This window comes from Harpia harpyja, chromosome 16, assembly GCF_026419915.1.
Source record: "Harpia harpyja isolate bHarHar1 chromosome 16, bHarHar1 primary haplotype, whole genome shotgun sequence".
Classification (NCBI taxonomy): domain Eukaryota; kingdom Metazoa; phylum Chordata; class Aves; order Accipitriformes; family Accipitridae; genus Harpia; species Harpia harpyja.
Window position 1 is genome coordinate 24798120 of NC_068955.1, and position 17290 is coordinate 24815409.

The 17290-nt window shown below is 39.2% G+C and overlaps 1 protein-coding gene across 1 annotated transcript; it reads right to left on the reverse strand.

Annotated features, from left to right (window-relative positions):
• Nucleotides 1-38: 38 nt before the first annotated feature.
• Nucleotides 39-16502, reverse strand: EIF3M (eukaryotic translation initiation factor 3 subunit M). The gene is made up of 11 exons (XM_052811403.1): nt 16359-16502; nt 14741-14873; nt 13195-13333; nt 12678-12801; nt 12033-12127; nt 6647-6730; nt 5176-5275; nt 4657-4738; nt 1352-1495; nt 733-793; nt 39-306 (listed from the first exon to the last, which is right to left on the reverse strand). Exons 1-11 carry the CDS (start codon nt 16398-16400, stop codon nt 186-188), a joined length of 1125 nt encoding a protein of 374 aa, XP_052667363.1. The 5' UTR covers nt 16401-16502; the 3' UTR covers nt 39-185.
• Between the last annotated feature and the right edge of the window lie 788 nt (nt 16503-17290).

Genomic DNA, 17290 nt, shown 5'->3' on the forward strand with positions numbered 1-17290 from the left:
TTTTTTGTTACCAATTATGTAAGAAAATCAACAGAAGATATTTTCCCATGTTAGTTTTATTGCTTTTTTTTGTGTGTTGCAATTTAGAATATTTAGCTTCTTTAAACCAATTGCATACATTTTGGAAACATTCACAAATTGTCAAAGTTTTGAATAAATTTCATCTATAGTGATGTTACATTTTTTTAGGTGTCTGAGAGACTGAGTAGACTGTTTTTCACTTGATTCAAGTTTTGTTTCCAGGTGTTCAGAGTGTCATACAATTGCTGCCATTGCTGCTTTCCAAAAGTCCGATGTGTGCTGTGACTAGAGAAGTAAAACAAAATCAGATGATGATTACTAGATGTCATGCTCACCTATTAATTCTTTCATAGCATTACTTTAGTCTCACAAGTGAATAGGGAAATTTTTATTTTCTCTATATAAAGGGCTGCACTTTACCAGTTAGAGAATTCTGTAGCCTTCCCAAATATTTAAAGCAACAACAGTCATTAGTATTCTTGTCACTATCAGGTCATTAAATGAAATGTGCTGGAAAATAGGACTCTTTCATTAAATAAGCTAATCACATTCAGTGTGAGCTTTAATAAAATTATGATAAATAGCAACTATTTAACTACCAGCAACTGATAGGAACAATACCTTGCTTCTAGTTAAAATATTCTACACATGTAAGTGAAATAATTAGAACACACTAAGTTCTGCAAAATGCTATGAAGAATTAAGTCTTACCTGACAACTACTTTCCTCTGTGTCTGATCTATTTTGCAGTATACCATCTTTGTCTTTACAGCTGCAAAAAAGTAATGCTGTTTTGAGCAATATTTTCAAGATAGTGCAAAGGTATTAAACTGCATAAAAAATGTTCAAAATTAGATCAATAAAAACATAAAAACACAGCAGTTCACTTAATATTGTTTTGCTGTTGGTTTTAACAGTCTAGTAGGCAGAAAAGCAAAATGATGTAACAAGATGAAGGTCATGCCTGAATCCTATTGTTTGGTGCCAACCTATTAAAGCAATATCCTGTACAATTTTTATGAACTTCTCTCCCCTACAAACACATCCTGTTTTAATGACGGCAAACAAAACCAGATGACAAATTAAACCTGCAAACAATGTATTAGTTCTATGAAGAATTACATGAAATACAGTTGCTGTCACTAAAAAGAAAAACACTGTTCAAAAGACAACAGTTAGGCACGTCTTTAAGCATGAAGTTTTGCAGCTAGAGCTTGTAACAAACACAGAAATTAAAAATGGATATTTTTCTGAATATTTAACGTTAGCATAGAAGACTAAAAGGTATTATTCATTAGCATTGTGTAAAGTATGGTACAACAGTTCTTACCATCAATAACAAATGCTTCTACATCATCAGCTCCAATCTGAAGTTCTTGTTGCATTGTGTCAAATGATATTTCTTTATTCTCTACAGCCATTCCCATGAAAGTAAGTAGCCTCATTTTTGCCATATTGTGTTCATGCAATAAGCCTGTGTAAAAGCGTTGATAGTTTATGGATATGGATTATAATTCACTAATTAATTTTTTTCATGTTATTTTTACTATATATACTTCCAATAATTTAAAATTTATTTCACACCAAGAAAATACTCCACCTGTCCTTATCAACATTTTTTGAGGTAAAACATTAATTCCTGCATCTTCCTTGTGTTTTGCTAAAATAGCTAGTTTAGTTGTGAATTCATCAAGACTCAGTTGTTCTCAGTAAAAGGTAATAATTATCTACAAAATTGAAGCACAGAGATTTTTTTGAAACAGTGAAAACATCATCTTAACAGAATTTTAGGTGGTGAGGGTGCAAATGAATTTTTCAGCTGCATCATCTGGAAGAACAGCAATACAACAACAAATGGAAAATACATGACTGGTAATGTCAAAACCTTCTTACAGCCTCACCGCTCATTCTCATGTAGTTGCTTGAAAATAAACCTCTCTCAGTAATGGTTTAGCAACGTAACATTTTTGTGCCAGAAGAACGTGTTTTGGCACTGAATTAACTGTTTATACCACAGAAAAAAAGCATCATGAGTCACATGTACACTTACAGCACCTAGTGTGGCAAAAAAGCGTTCTTCAAGAAGAGAGGAACAGATATTAAAAGTTAGGTTAGATCTTTTACATGATCATATGAATGGCAACACGAGGAATTGAGCCAAGGGCTTGCATGTCTAAATCAGAGACCATTTTCCTGAAAAAAAAAGGCTAGGTCAACAAAGTTAAGACATTCAGATGAACCAAGGCATTTCTTAATCTGAGTTGTGTGAGGTACCGACTAAGATTCAGTGGAAGCTTCTTTAAAATGAATGTCAATCATTTTGTTTTGGAATGACATTATAAACAGTCACACTGCTTCAGTAAATATTTAAGTTTGGAATTTATAACGTCCATACACTAATAGGAAAGCACATTAGTGCAGCACATCATGTTGTGTTAATTAGCTATAATTATGATGCAGGTTCCCTGTTTGGCACTGATTCAACAAAAATGTGATCACCATAATTCACACGAATGAGGAGCACCAGCAACTATACCTAACTGGGTTTAATGGAACTCTACAAGCATCAAAAAATCAATTAGCACACATTAACCCTAATTAACAAATGCAAATGAGATGCTGATTAACTTTCTGAAAAAGACTGCTGATAATACCAGATTAAATGTGGACATGTTAGGGCGATTCAGTTGACACAGATAATGCTACTGCTGGCCTAAGTTGTCAGCATTAATAAAACAACAAATTGTAACAAACTGATGCCACCTGTAGGAGCCTTCACTGCACAGCTTTCATAGATTAGTTTTAATTGGTCCTTATCCAGGAAGGGTTAGAACTAAAGCTGATGCTCTACTGTCACTGAAATCCTATTATTAATATCCTTTATTTTAAAGCACAATATCTTGGCAAGTTATTAAAAAAAAGAAAACAAACACAAAAAACTTTAAAGCATAGTTAAAAATCTGTTTATTTTTGGGAACAGATCACAGGTGTTCTGAAGAATTTTTAATGCCTCATCTAATAATAGTATTGTTTTCTGTACCAAACTGCCCTTGTTTTTCAAATGCATGGCTGAAATGCTCAGACCAGGTTCCTAGCATTCCAGTCTGCACTGCCTCAGAATCTCTACCTTGTCCGCTGCTCAAAGACATTCAGAATTTTACAAGTACACCGTGAAGCAGGCGAGAAATCAAGATAACTTGAAGGCTGTCTTTCAAAACATATTTAAGGATTTTGCTAAGATGATGTGAATCCTAGATATATTGAAAATGCACACACTGTATGTTCACAGATGTAAACCCAGATACAGGGAGGCAAAGAAATTGTGACTACTGTATATTATACGATTGATACTACTTATATGTGTTAACTAATCTTCCATAAATTTATTCAAACAATAGCATAACAGCATTTACAGCAAATACTTCTGTGGACAAATAACTAACAGATAAACCATTTCAATACATAAAAATAATTACAATACAAAAAGCACTTTCCCCTATGAAAGAAAAGCCTAAGATGTCTACACAACTAATGTTCAAATACATACGACAAAAGGTATGCTTATCCTATGTACAGATTTACAAACTACCAAAAACTTGCTGCTAATTTTATCCACAAAAAATTACATTGATATTTCCATTATTTTAATACCCAAAGTACCAGCATTTTAAACCTTTGAGGGTAATTATTCTCAGAATTATACCACACTCCATTAAGCAAAATAATGCATGTGTTGAAAGGCTGCACTAAACTCTGTTTTAGCAAAACTATGCCTTTCCTCAAATGCATTCAGCCAGTATTCAAGTGTCATTTCAAAATCAAAGTTATAAAAAAAAAAAATTGATTTTTATGGAAACATTTATTCATTACCAATATGTCAAAACCTTAATGCAGTAATAAAAAAATCTGCATCATTGAGCAATCTCTGCATTGTCACTGACCCCTGTCCTAAAAAGCTGGAATATAAAAAACGTAATTTTAATGCATGCAATAGCTTATGAACCAGTGCTCCTTTGAAACAGTCAATTACACATCAACGGGGGAGTGTCAAAGTGTTAATTACTACTCCTTTTTTCCACAGTGTGTAAATAAAGAGGGTGCTGACATTAACATTCCATCACATTGCTTCATGTGATGAAACAAATTAACTGGGACAGACTGTGGCTTGCTAGGTCTAATGCATCAGCACACGCAGACACACACACACACACACACACTATTTGCATGTTTTATCTTACTGTTCAGGAGAATTATTTGCTGTTATAAAGTTATTAATCATAAAAAAAAATTGTAAGGGATTTATACAAGCTGCTGGCTTAATAAAGTTGTAATCTCTGGCCTAGCCTAGAGTATCAATGCATTAAAGCTCCCCTCCCAAAAGGTTTAAGAGAAAAGAAGTGGGGAAAAACACAGTTCACTTCCAAACATAAAACAGCTTGTCCTAGTAGAACAAACCACAGTTAGATGGTCCATTTATGATCTAGTAGAGGTTAGAGTCTACAAACTCTAAACCATTCTTAAAAATTCCTATTACATTTTGTTGGCTTCAATATATGGGATCAAACTGAAGCACTTTGCAGCTTCCATATCTTAAGCCATGTAAATAGCCAGAAATGTAGTGATCTGAAAACTTACCAAGGGAGTCAATGAAGTCTTTGTTGTTCTGATAAAACTTGACATAGGATGCTAGTTTAGCACTCACAAAAATTGTCAAAAGCTAGAAGATGGAAAAGAAATACAAGAACAGTTTAAATATTATCTTATGTTTCCCTCCCTGTAAACTGGAGGAGGGGGGGGGGAGGGAGAGAACTATTGGTACTGAACAGAAAAATAAACCGTTAAGAGCTAAAATTCTGTCTTCTGTCAATAGCTGAGGGCAATCTGTGCTGTGCTTATTTCCTTTTCTCAGACTTGAAAGGCAGTTTTGCTACAGAACTCATGTGAGGGCGGGATTTGTAACCGAGTTTCTGAACCTTCTAAAGGGAAACATTTCACATGTAGTATTTTAATTTAATTCTAAAAGCATTAAAAGAAATAGTACGTTGCAGCTCAATATTACTGACATAGATAACTATTCTAATAAATTTGAAGACACTAAAAAACCAAGGCACTCTACAGATATCAAACCATCTTACTAAAAACAAAGTTACTTACATCATGAATAAGTTCTCCTTCCAAAAATTTGACTGGTTTTAAGGCAAGAAGATGATCAAAGAGAAAGGTATTTGGATCCTTCAATGCTCGCACAATACATCTAATTAGAAAAGGAAAATGCTTATTTTTACAGCAATACACATTTTTATAAATAAGTGCAACTCAATCCTTGCTTGCTAGGAAACAACCAAGGGTTTTCAACTATTCCTAAATGTAAGACATGTCACATTCCAATTTTAATCTTCATTTTACAGATGGAAAGAACAAGGAACAGAAAACATTAAGTAATTTGCCCAGCATCACAAACGAAATTTGCCAGGTGGTGAGACTACAGATCACCCTACTGTTCCCATCTCTGCATTTATTTTCAGCCCCGCCTTCATTCCTAGAGGTATTTTTACTGTCCTCCTAAAATTTCACAGAATAAAGTTGTTTAGGAAGATTAATTATACTTGAATTCATGACACAAAACAGAGAAAACCCCCAATACCAAACACTGCAAGGCCTACGATTCATCAGTTGCAGCTCCAGACTATAAAAAGACCTAAAGTGTTTCTAGAACTCTAGATGAAAGCTTTTGTTCAGCGGCACGTGAGAAGACAGTGCTACACTCGCTCCGATGGCCTAGACCACGACCCTGCCACATAACATACACCCAGAAGAACCTAAGGTCTGCATAGACGCAGCAATATGATAAACCCTAGGCAGACGTGTTCTCTCAGATCTAAAAACCCTCAGATTGCTGTAGGATGGTCAATGAAGTTTTCATTTATGCAGACACTTTAATTTTCAAAATGAGTCATCCTGATTTTCCTCCATGCTCAAGTATAAACAACTCCCTTGAGAACTACTGGCTGTACACACCTGGCAGAACTACACAACTTATTAAAAATCTAATTCCTAAGAAGAATCATGATAGGTAGAATGTCAAAATACAAGCTTTTACTCATTTTGGCCAGTGGGGAGAATACACTGTTAAGAATCAACTCACTCCCAGCCTGTCCAACAAGTAAGTTTATTTCTGTGCAGTTCACATCCTTAGTACTTGCTCACAGAAAAGAGAGCAAGAATTTCTTTTCAACCCAAAGTGCTATTTGAAAAGAACGCTCGAAGTTAGAGAATCAAACAATCAGTAAGTAAAAAATCTGAAATAAAGGATGCCAATTCAAAGCTTGATTGCACAGTTGATGTAAACGAAGTCCTTACCCGAGGCTGACTGATCTCTCAACAATGACAAGAAACACACCTGTGCACTTGCACAACGCAGTAAACCTGACTCTGCCTAGAAACAACCAAACCTACTGTAGATTGCACAGATAAACTCTCAATCAAGTCAGCCATGCTATAGAAAAGAGGCTGTGTCAGGGCCCTTGCCTGCCAGGCCATTCGATACTCTTAATAGTAAGGCAATCAACATAATTTAGCAATTGAGAAAAAGCTACTTTTAAGGAAACTGGGAAGTCAGTATTACCTGTGAGCATCAACTCTGGCCTGAGAAGCATTGTCCTCTGTGTAACTTCCCAGTAGTTCCACCATTACTTTTGCTGCAGTGTCACTACAGAAAAAAAACAAAGTTACCTCAGGATTGCTGAAAAAAATAGTTCAAACAAGACACTCAAATATTTAAGTAATTCCATTATGATGTTATAGGTCAAATTAAATTACACTTGAAAAAGATGTAGATGATCCATTTTAATTCTAGTGGAGAGAACAAATTAACTAGATGTATTCTTTCAATTCTTGTTCTACAAAATGTTTATCTTCACCCTTCATTTCATTCTCTTAAATTGATAAATTACCTACTGGTTATGGAAAAAGCTTTCTGAGCTAGGAACAGCTTTATATGGTTCACTAGAATGTTCCTCTTACGCACATCTGGATTTAATCATTGCAGAATAAGTAGCACTGCAAAGTTTATTTCAAATGTAAAATGGCATATCTTAAAGAATATTTATGGTCAGGAAAATGACTGTGTAAAAGCTGCCTCTTCTTTCACAGATTCTCTCTTCAAGTATTCAGTGAGAGCTGCTCATTTTACTGATGAAGTTAAGCAGCCAGCAATTAGACTGGCTTAGGCTGCTGTGAAGCAAGCAGCTTGCAACATTGCTTTGACAGACAACTTTTAGAAAAACAATTCATTCTAAGAAAATTAAGTAAACCTACAGCCTTGTCTACCCAGATTATTTTGTAAACAACGGCTCATCAGTTACTGCAAACCAGCTCCGAGACCGTTACCCTGTCATTTTAACAGATTTTGATTTGTGTTCACATAACAGTTCTTACCACTAGTGAGGCCAGCAACTGCTGATGCTTTTTACAAAATTTTCAGCAAAAAAATATACGCATTGATTATGCTGTGTGTATACACACAAAAAACTATTTCCTATTTCTCCTGGAATTCTTGTTAACTATCAAAATAGAAGGCTGTGAGAGTCCTTCTATACAGAGAATAGATTTTGCTGATGCCATCTTACTACTTCCTTTGAACAAGATAGGGTGTGGATGTAGATATGACCAAAACTCAACAGTAAGAGCACAACCAAAACTCAGTGATGTGCGCGTGTGCTTTGCAGAAGTCTCCCATGCACATACACAGACTGGCAACTACTCTACTAAGATGTACTTCCTCAGTGGACAGGAGGAAGGCTGGATGCTACTCTCCAGAGTACAGTGAGCTACAGTGTAAAGCTAAGCTCTTCAGATACAACACATTTCCCCACGTGGTCTAACAGGCCTACAAAACTTTCCTTAAAAGAAAAAACTCTGCAAGAATAAAGTTTCAATTCACTTTAATTACTTAAGTTAATGGCATAAATTGCATAGGGAAGGAACAAACCAACACAACACTCCCAGTACATACTGTGCTGTGATACAGGTTTAACCCATATAGCAGCACAGGTCTGAATTGGCTTTATAGTACAATTACACTATCTTTATATGGGTATTTATTTTAAATCTCACAATACTACTATTTGACAACCTTTTTACAGAGTGAGGTTTTGTCCTCATAGAGAATTTACCAGATCTCATGGATATGCAGTACAAATATTAAGACATCGTGGGAAACAAGGAATACCATATATCATCTGGATGTATACTGAGTGAAGACAGTTTGTGCCCAAGGCAGGGGAATTTTCTATAGGTCCCAGCCATTATTCCAAAACTATCTTCAGGGATGTAAACTTGAATGAAACATTTGTTTTAAGACCCAGCATTAAAAAGGTCAGCTTATGTTTTCTCATGGCAACTGATATTGGTGTGTAGAGGAACTGATAGCTCTGTATCGGTGAAATAAAATTAATTTAGACAGCTATATATATGACAGAACCATTTGCATGTAAATCAGTCTATGACAGACTATGATTTTTGCACTGGTGAAATCTTATCAACACTAGATGTTCTAGTGAAAACAAACAACCAGTTTAATACAGACTGATACTATGTAGACATTCAAAGAAAGAGGCTCAGCTCATGTGCTATTCAACCTAACAATACAAGACTCCTTATTTAATATAAGCTTTCAGTAGCTGATCTTATACACTTCAGCACTGTGGTACAGATTTCTGGAACTTTTCCTCTCCTCCCCCTTCCCTGAGGAGCAAAAATTGAGAACTATGCATTTAACTAATTTCAAATAGTATTTGCAATCCCCCACCTTTTTTTTTTTTTTTTTTTTTTGAAGTGGGGAAGGAGTGGAATCTTTCACTTGTATTTCTAGGAAACATCAGAATGCTACAAGACAAATACTCCCAAACTTTCTGTGCTAAATTCTTGTGAGCCTCAGCAAATATGGCAGGCCTTTTAATCTTATTCATTCTATTCAGCATCAGATTACTACCATAAATTAGAATGTTTAAAGCAGTAATACAGATCACTATTTTACCAGAGCTCATTGCTACATGTATATCTCACCTAAGATGCAAATGTGAACATTTTTTCTAGCAAGACAGCTTGCCCAAGTACTCTTGGCTCCACTTGCCAGTCTAGATGCATAACTTGACAAAAAGCCAATGAGAACTGAAGAGTGATGGTAGATAAAAGGAAGAAAAAAAATACAGAGTATTCAGATGTTGGAATTGAGTCCCTCTACATTACATGATATTAAATGGAATTAAAATCAAATGAAACAATTATTTTGCAGATGCCTGACATGCTGAGCTTTTTGCTACAGGTATGAATAACCAGACTTGCCAGACCTGTTTGAATGTAAACTTGGGCAGGACTAATCCCACTCTGAATCCTGCCAGGTCAATAGCAGAGACCAGCTGTAAACTGCATCAGGCTGGTGCCTGGCAGGGCCTCACAGCAGACCTCAACTCTCTGGCTGCATGCAAGCCGTGCGTGCCTGTAAAACTCCCATCTATAACTGGAAAAAAAAACAGGTTGCATTACCTTGCAGTTTCATACCAACACAGCTAGGAAAATGCTGAAGACTAAAGCAGCTGAGGCACAAAACTCTACTGCAGAACCTTTATGGCACAGAGCATAAGCAGCAGAGAAAGTAACTAATCTCTTGCAAAGTTCAGCTACCAAATACAGATCTCAGAAACAAGCCACACCAGCCATCTGTTTTCCAGCCACCACCACCAATTTTTCTTCAGTTGATCATGGGAAAGATAAAAATCCCTCTTCGAAGAGATCAAGATGATTTTGATCATCAGAAAGAAGAAACTTCAACCAGAAAGTGACTGGAAAAGATTTGATAGAACAATTTTTTACTTTCACTGCAGGAAAAGGAACACCACACATAACATCTACATGATCTACTTCTCATGAGCTACCAATCTGTTCACTACTAACTTATCCATTGGGGAAAAGTCTATTAGCTATGGAAAACCATCTCTTCTGCCACATTGAGTGAAGTTAAAACATAAAACGAACCAAAGCAAAAAAATTAAACTCAATTTTTTTCAACAATTATTCTTTTCCCTTGATTACAAATCAACACTGTAACTGAGGTATTATTTTTATTACTTAATTTTCAGTTCCCACTTCCCATACTGCTAGATAGAGCAACATTCCTGAGTGCTAAAGCTGGAATGCTGCTGTGAGTTTCCCATACTCTCGCAAATACTGCCCACTGATCCAGGAGAGTGAACCAGGTCAAAGGTGCTAAGGTCAATTCTTGTTTTCTTTTCTGGAGAGAAGTGCAAGTGCTCTGAAAAATTGCCCCATTCAGTGCAAAGCTTCAACAGATGGTAAGGACACTGAGTGCAGGAGTAATATATTACAGGGTTTGTGAAAGTTTTTAATGCCTAACTTGCAAATATTACCTATTATTAGTAAGCAAAAACCATTTGGTAGCAAGGTTACTGGTAGCACTGGAAACAAAAATTAGAAGTTTAATCCACAGATTTGATAACAAGACTAGCTAAAAATAGTTAGTATGGGAATTAAGCTAGTTAAAACCTCTCAGTAAATCAATAGGATGAGAAGTGTTTAAAAGAGTAGGGGCATTGCAGAGTATCAGTGTAATACTTCTGAAACAAAGTAAGCACTAAGCAATGTATAAGATCTCTGATTAACATTTCTGAAATTATTTTGACCATCTCAAATCTGTCATACAGTACTATCAACGCAAAAGCATTTTAGTGTTAGTAACAGGAATAGGAATTCCCAATAATGATGCAGCTCACAGTGTAACTACTCCATAAGGATTAATCATCCCTAAGTTGAGGTTAGTTAAAAATGATCCTGCTATGTTGACACAGCATTTCTAGGCCAGAATAAGCTAACTCTCCTGCCAGAAGAAACGCTCCTCCTCCTATAACAGCTCCACACTTGCCTTTTTTAAACCCTGGCAAGGTCACCTCCCCAGTCCAATCCACCCCGCAGTTGCACAAATGCACAAACACACACAGGTGCTGGTAGCTGAAGGGGACAGAACAGGAATGGGGGGTACAGGACAGAATTGCTTCCTTCTGCAGCAGTACAAGGTTATGCAAAGTAGAAAACACAAGTGCAGTTCTGCTACCAGTGTAAGTCACCAGTGTAGAGGTCCTGATGCTGCCTCACTATGAAAATAAAAAAAAAACAAACTTAGAAAACTAACTCAGAAAACAAAGTGAAAGGCGGGAGGAAGCAACACACACCCCCCCCACACACATCCCAAACTACAGCAGGGACAGTTGAGACCGGCTGAAACTGTTGTGGAACTACATGCTGAAACTACTTCTGGATACCAGCCCATCTCTATAGCCCTGGCCAATGCAGTCAATACATCGTATCACATCTGGAAGATAAACTGATGACAGCTCTCAGTTAAGACTTACATTAATTTACAGACTCAATACACACAGGATTACTTTACATGCCAGAAGATACTGGCCTGCCAAGTTTGTTAGATCAAAGATGCTTCTTATGATCCAGGATAATAATTTAAAGTGGCCAAGCAGGTATTCTGTGGACATTAATTTCCACGACTAGTGGAAAGCTCTGTCCTAAAGGTAATGTTTACATAAAAAGACTGATTCTGTTAACTGTGATTGATAAGCCTCCCAACATCACTAAGTAAGAGATAGCACTACCACGCACTAAAATGTCAAAAGTGTAATTAAATAATAAACTTGGCATAATGCTACAATGCTCAAAGATTAATACTTATAGAAAGCAATAGTTTTATTTCGGGAGTCTGCGATTTGCAGCTAATTCACTACTAACTTTAATATTCTTGGAAACACTGGTTTAACATAAGAGTGCTTAAAAACATAAAAAGAAAAAGACCCAGGTATATTTGGATTGAATTATCAGTACAGATTAATTTTAAAAGTGTTGCGAGAAATACTTTCCCTACAGATCACTTACAATACATCAACTTAAAATACAGTTATCTAGTATCTATTACTTGTCTTTTATACCTTTTCTTGCAGTCTACCAGGACATCGTACAGCAGTCTCAGAAGAGTATGCTTTTTCTCTGTGCCGAGATTCCAGTCAGAAATCCATTTTCGAACCTAGGTAGAAAACAAGTGAAAAAGAAGCATTGGGGAAAAGACTAAAATAAAACTGAAAATACTTCTCATTTTCTCTCAAGCAGAAAAGGATTGAAAAGGTCTTGCACGGAGATTTCTCCTTTGGGTCCTCTGACTCTCAGGCTCCCCATGCAGAACCTGGAAGTTTTCCCATGAGAAGCCAAAAGTCTGTTCTCTCCGCGTTACTTCCTAAATAAGGATGAGTAATTCTAACGCACTCTTGATTCCAGAGCAAGTGACAAGAACTTGATGCCTCACTCCTGATCAAAGCTTCTCACTTTCATTACTATCACAGGAATGAAACAGACACATCTAACTACGTTCAGCATCAGAAATGGAAAATAAATGGCAACTTGATTTAGATTCAGTGGACAGACCTTTAAAAGGTAAGAAATTCTGTATTCTGCATTTCTTATTTCACTAGGCTCTGGCAATTTATAACAGAGACATTCTGTATCAACTCTGACTAGTATTTAGTGAGATGCAACACAGTTAATACAAAGGCCGTAACTTGAAGCACCACATTAATTACCTGATCTAGTTCAGTTGGAATGTACTGGATGGCACCACATGACGAGGCCACTTTAAGAAGGCTGCAGTACACTGTGTATCTCACAGGAGTGTTCTTATCCATACCATGGAAGAGATTGCTCAGTCTAAACCACAAACAACAAACAACTGAGTTGAAGAGGTTTCAAAAAACATTACTGGAGTGCATATAAATGTCTCTATTAAGACGCGCGCTAGTACACCCAAAGCACCTGGTGGCACCTTATGTCCGTGATGAATTTTAAACGCTTCCAGTTTTGTAACCATTTTCAGCAGAGGAGCTGAAAACTATGCATTTTAAATTTAATTTTGTAATACCCAAGCAAAGAAAGTATATTGGTACTTCTATTTTATGATAAGAAAAAAGGAGGTAAAAAAAAGACTGCTTCCTGCATCAGAGAGACATATCTTGACAGACACCCCACACTTGGATTTAAAGACATACAAGATAATGACTTTGCAAGGTACCACTGTCTCACTTTCCTCAGTACAATACTTACAGCTGCAGCCTAAGAGATGGGCGCTCTCCTTCCCGAAATTTTACTAACTTCTCACACAGGCTTTCAATCAGTGCTTCTTGTTTGTCAGGTTCCAGGATAAGAAGCAAAGAGACTACACTGTTCATCACACTCTCAACATCTGCACAAAACAAAACATGCAGCTGTTTAAAACTGCAAGCAGCAATCATCACTAGCTATTTAATGCTGGAGAGTTACTTCTGCTATGAATGATTATTTTGCACCAGCAAGAACTGTGAAAGAGAGAAAATGCCAAGGTAACCAATCTGGATATTCATCAGAATGTACCAGAGATTTGGCTCATGTGGTCTTTCACCAACACATCTCCATGTAAAGCAAGAATTACCACTCTAAGGTCAAAACAGAATTTGGTATTTGATATCACGCTTGCTCTGAATTCTCTTTTGACACATAAGGGAAGTCAGAGGAACTTCAGGTTTTGGTCTTAAAAAAACCAGTGGCTTCCTCCTGCACATCCAGAAAACCGCTCCATGGTTCTGTAGTGAGAATACTAACACCAAGTGCTCAAGTACAGTAAAACATTTCACCAGGAGCACAAGGGATACCCAGACCACAGGGAAAATACCTGCAAGAACAAAGTCTGTTCGAAAGCTTCCCCAGCTCCTGTTTTAAGCATGGTGTTCCATCCTTTCCAAACAGGACCAGACAGGTTTTGTGTTTTCTTTTCACAGTCTGCCCAAATACCAGTTAGGCAAAGGGCAAGAACAAAATTCATTACATATGGAAAATACTATTTATTCCCCGAAATGACATCTGAACATCAAACAGCAGAGCAATAAGCTTCTCCAGGATTTCATACTCATTTGCCTACAGTAAAAGGCAACATGAAATAATCTTAAGTACTCTTTCTTAGATGAACCAAGCATTCTTTCAAACAACATATACTATTCATATTAGCAATTGATTTTTTACATGTAAAAGTTCTAAATGGAATTTGTATATTAGTACAGAGCACAACAGGCACAGAAAGATCATTTAAGGCTATGGCAGCATTATCAGTGTCATTAAAACATATTAGTGCACTTTCTAAGGATCTACAGCCCTAACTCGAAAAGAGTTACTGACTACTGAAAATCCTAGTGTTTTCAGACAATAATAGTCAAATAATGTTTAGGCCTTAAAACTTCTACTTACAGATGTCTAGTCCTAAGTTTTGTTGTCACTTTTCTTTTTCTTGATCTGTGCCATCACAGCCAGTAACTGACAATAAGTCTTATTTTTATCATACTTTTTTTTCAGATTGAAAACCTATTTTACCAACAATTCACTATGCCTTCATAACAATTTCTGAATTCTTCAAAGGGCGCTGGATGTTTGATGAAGGGAGGGGTAGAGTACATGCAAATTTTAAGTGGCAATGATGGAAATAAGCACTTCCAGTTTTATAAAGATGCATGTGTTAACATGCAAGCCATGCAACATACCTCTAAATTCTGCCAGCTGTTATTGTTTGAAAGCAGTGATGGCGATATGTTTAGCAAAAGCAACAAGACTTAAAGATGCAAACCTTTGTCATCCTCTTTCAGGCACACATCACAAACTTCAATAATCTGTGCCAAGTCCACATGAAGTCCACCTTCAGCGTTTTCTTCAGAGATTTCTGCTCCTTTTGATTTCAGGTAAGCTCGAAGTTCTGCAGCCTTAAAAAAAGGACAACATACACAAAACAAAACAGTTGTTTTGTGAACAGCAAAGTCAAAGTAATTAAATTTCTTACAGAATTTTGTTCTGCAACCACTCCTCTGCCCCCACTGCTCGCTCACACTTCCTCTCACTTCTCCCTACCACCTTGTATCCTACAACAATCCTCCACTTCAACGTACAACCCAAATACCGACTCAGCGTAAGATGCTGCACATGCTATGGCTGGTTTGCCAGGAACTGAATAGATCACACAACTGTTGAACTTTCTCACAGTATGAACGTGTCACTTGGAACAGGTTAGAGGAAAGCAGGCCTAGTAAGTTTTTGTGACGAAGATGCTTTCTTGGGAATTTTTATTTTACTCCCTTTGAAAACTTCAGGCAAAACAATAAAACCATTCAGTTGCTTCTTCACTAGAAAAGAAAAAGGGTATAAACAAAACCACTTTAGAGGAGACAGAACTTACAGTCTTCACACAAGTTAAAGACAGTTCCCAACATAATGCTACAACCTGCCTTACCTTATTAGCATTTAAGCCTATACTAAGAAAATATCTTTCCCCCAGCGACAGGCCTATTCATTAACGTCACACTCCACGGTTTCAGCAGCAGAACCATAACCCTTCAGAAACAATCTGCATGAGGCCATACAACTTTTGGCACAGGGGAACTCTGACCAGGACGCTACTGTGACACCAGGCGTCATTTACATCAAGTTCAATGTCAAATCATTACAGTACCATCAGACACAGCTAAATGATCTTGGACCCCTTACTGTACTGAAGATGTTTCAGACTAACTACTCGATGGGGATTTACTAGACATTATGGCAAGCGAAAACTGGACTGAAGGCCAGTAGTTGTGTATGCATTTCTTGTAGATTTCCGACTGTGCATATACACACCACTTAAAAGACACCAGGAAACCCTAAAATTCAAGGGCAAAACAAAGAAGTAGCTCAAAGACAAAATTCACAGTTCCCATGCCAGCAGTATCGAGAACGCTGCAAAACCAAGATGCGTACGCAACGCTCCAGCCCGTATCTGAACGGGTTTTCCTCTGCTAAAAAGAAAAAAGCACTGCAGAAGAGAAATGAAAACAAAAGCACTAGGGAGGTGAAGAACTCTGAAGAGGAATCTGCGAGCACAGACTTATCTCTCCGGCCGCTTTTCCCGTCACATCTCTCCAGGACACAGCCCACAGCAGTTGAGAGCGAGCTACGCGGGCTCCGCGGCGAGCAGCGGCCTTGGCCAGGACAGGGACGCGCGCCCCCGTCAAGGCGACCGGCCTGACTGACTGACTGACAGCGACGCGACGCGACGGGACGGGACGGGGCCCCCCGCCCCGCAGGCCGCCGCAGCCCGGCCCGGCCCGGCCCTGCTTCCCCGCCGCGGGACCGACCCCCGAGGGCCGGGGCCCGGCCCCCTCGCTCTGCCGCCGACACCCCCGCGACCCGCTCCCCGCCGAGCCCCGGCCGCTGACCTGATCCTCCTCCGTGATATCGATAAAAGCCGGGACGCTCATGGCGGCGGACGCTGGCGCTGGCCGGACCGAGCACGCCGCCCGCACCGGAAAGGCAGAGCGGCTTCCGGTGCCGCGCGCCGCCCGCTTCCGCTTCCCCGCTGCTGGGGGGCGGGGCGGGGTCTCGCGCTCCGCCCTGCCCGCCGCGCGCCGCTGGCGGTGAGGCGAGGCGAGGCGGGAGCCGCGACCGGCGGGCGGCGGCTGCGGCCGCGGCCGCGGCCCCTCAGAAAGGGCGTGGATCCCCTCCAGCCTCCGCCTGGCCCGCTGTCGCCCCGGTCCCCGAGCGGGTCCCCTCGGGCCCTCGCCGGCGGAGTTCTGCTGCGGGGCGGAGGTGCCCCCGCCGCGGCCGGGCGACTTAAGGGCAGCCCGGACCCGGATTCCACCTCACGGTCTGGCGGGCGGCAGCGGGCCGTGCCTCGGCGGCAGGGTGCCGTGCCGGCTGCCGCCTGCCGCCGGGCGGGTCGCCTCAGCGCTCGTCCCTGCGAGGGAGATGGGAGTAGCTGGCCGCCCTTAGTCAGGTATTCCCAGGTGCGCTGGTGCCTGTATGCCATCGGCGTCGGCAGGACTGCTACCGTGTGGAAACAAAGATTATTTTTTTCTCTCTTTCCGTCTAAAAGGAGTGTTTCCTACACCACCCCCACGCCCCACCCCCAAAAGTGTAAGTTCTTGCCTAGTCCTTTCTCCTGGAAGAGTTTAAATAATAGACTTAATGTAGGTATGTCGGGAGTGAAAGGTGGTCAGAGAAAGGACAAAAGCTCCTGACCAGATGGCTCGTAACCCGCTGCTTAGTTTGTTTTAACACCTTAGTTCGTACTCCAACTGAAAGTAACAAACCATGACTTGGTGTTACCGACATATTGCACGTTTTTTCAGCTGAAGCGTTAAGAAATTTC

Excerpts from the sequence above, each read along its gene's own strand:
- EIF3M (XM_052811403.1), bottom strand. The coding sequence starts at position 16,400 with ATGAGCGTCCCGGCTTTTATCGATATCACGGAGGAGGATCAG. Across the intron at positions 14,874-16,358 it reads ATATCACGGAGGAGGATCAG|GCTGCAGAACTTCGAGCTTA; the intron begins GTCAGCGGCCGG and ends CCTTTTTTTAAG. Across the intron at positions 13,334-14,740 it reads CCTGAAAGAGGATGACAAAG|ATGTTGAGAGTGTGATGAAC; the intron begins GTTTGCATCTTT and ends TGTTTTGTGCAG.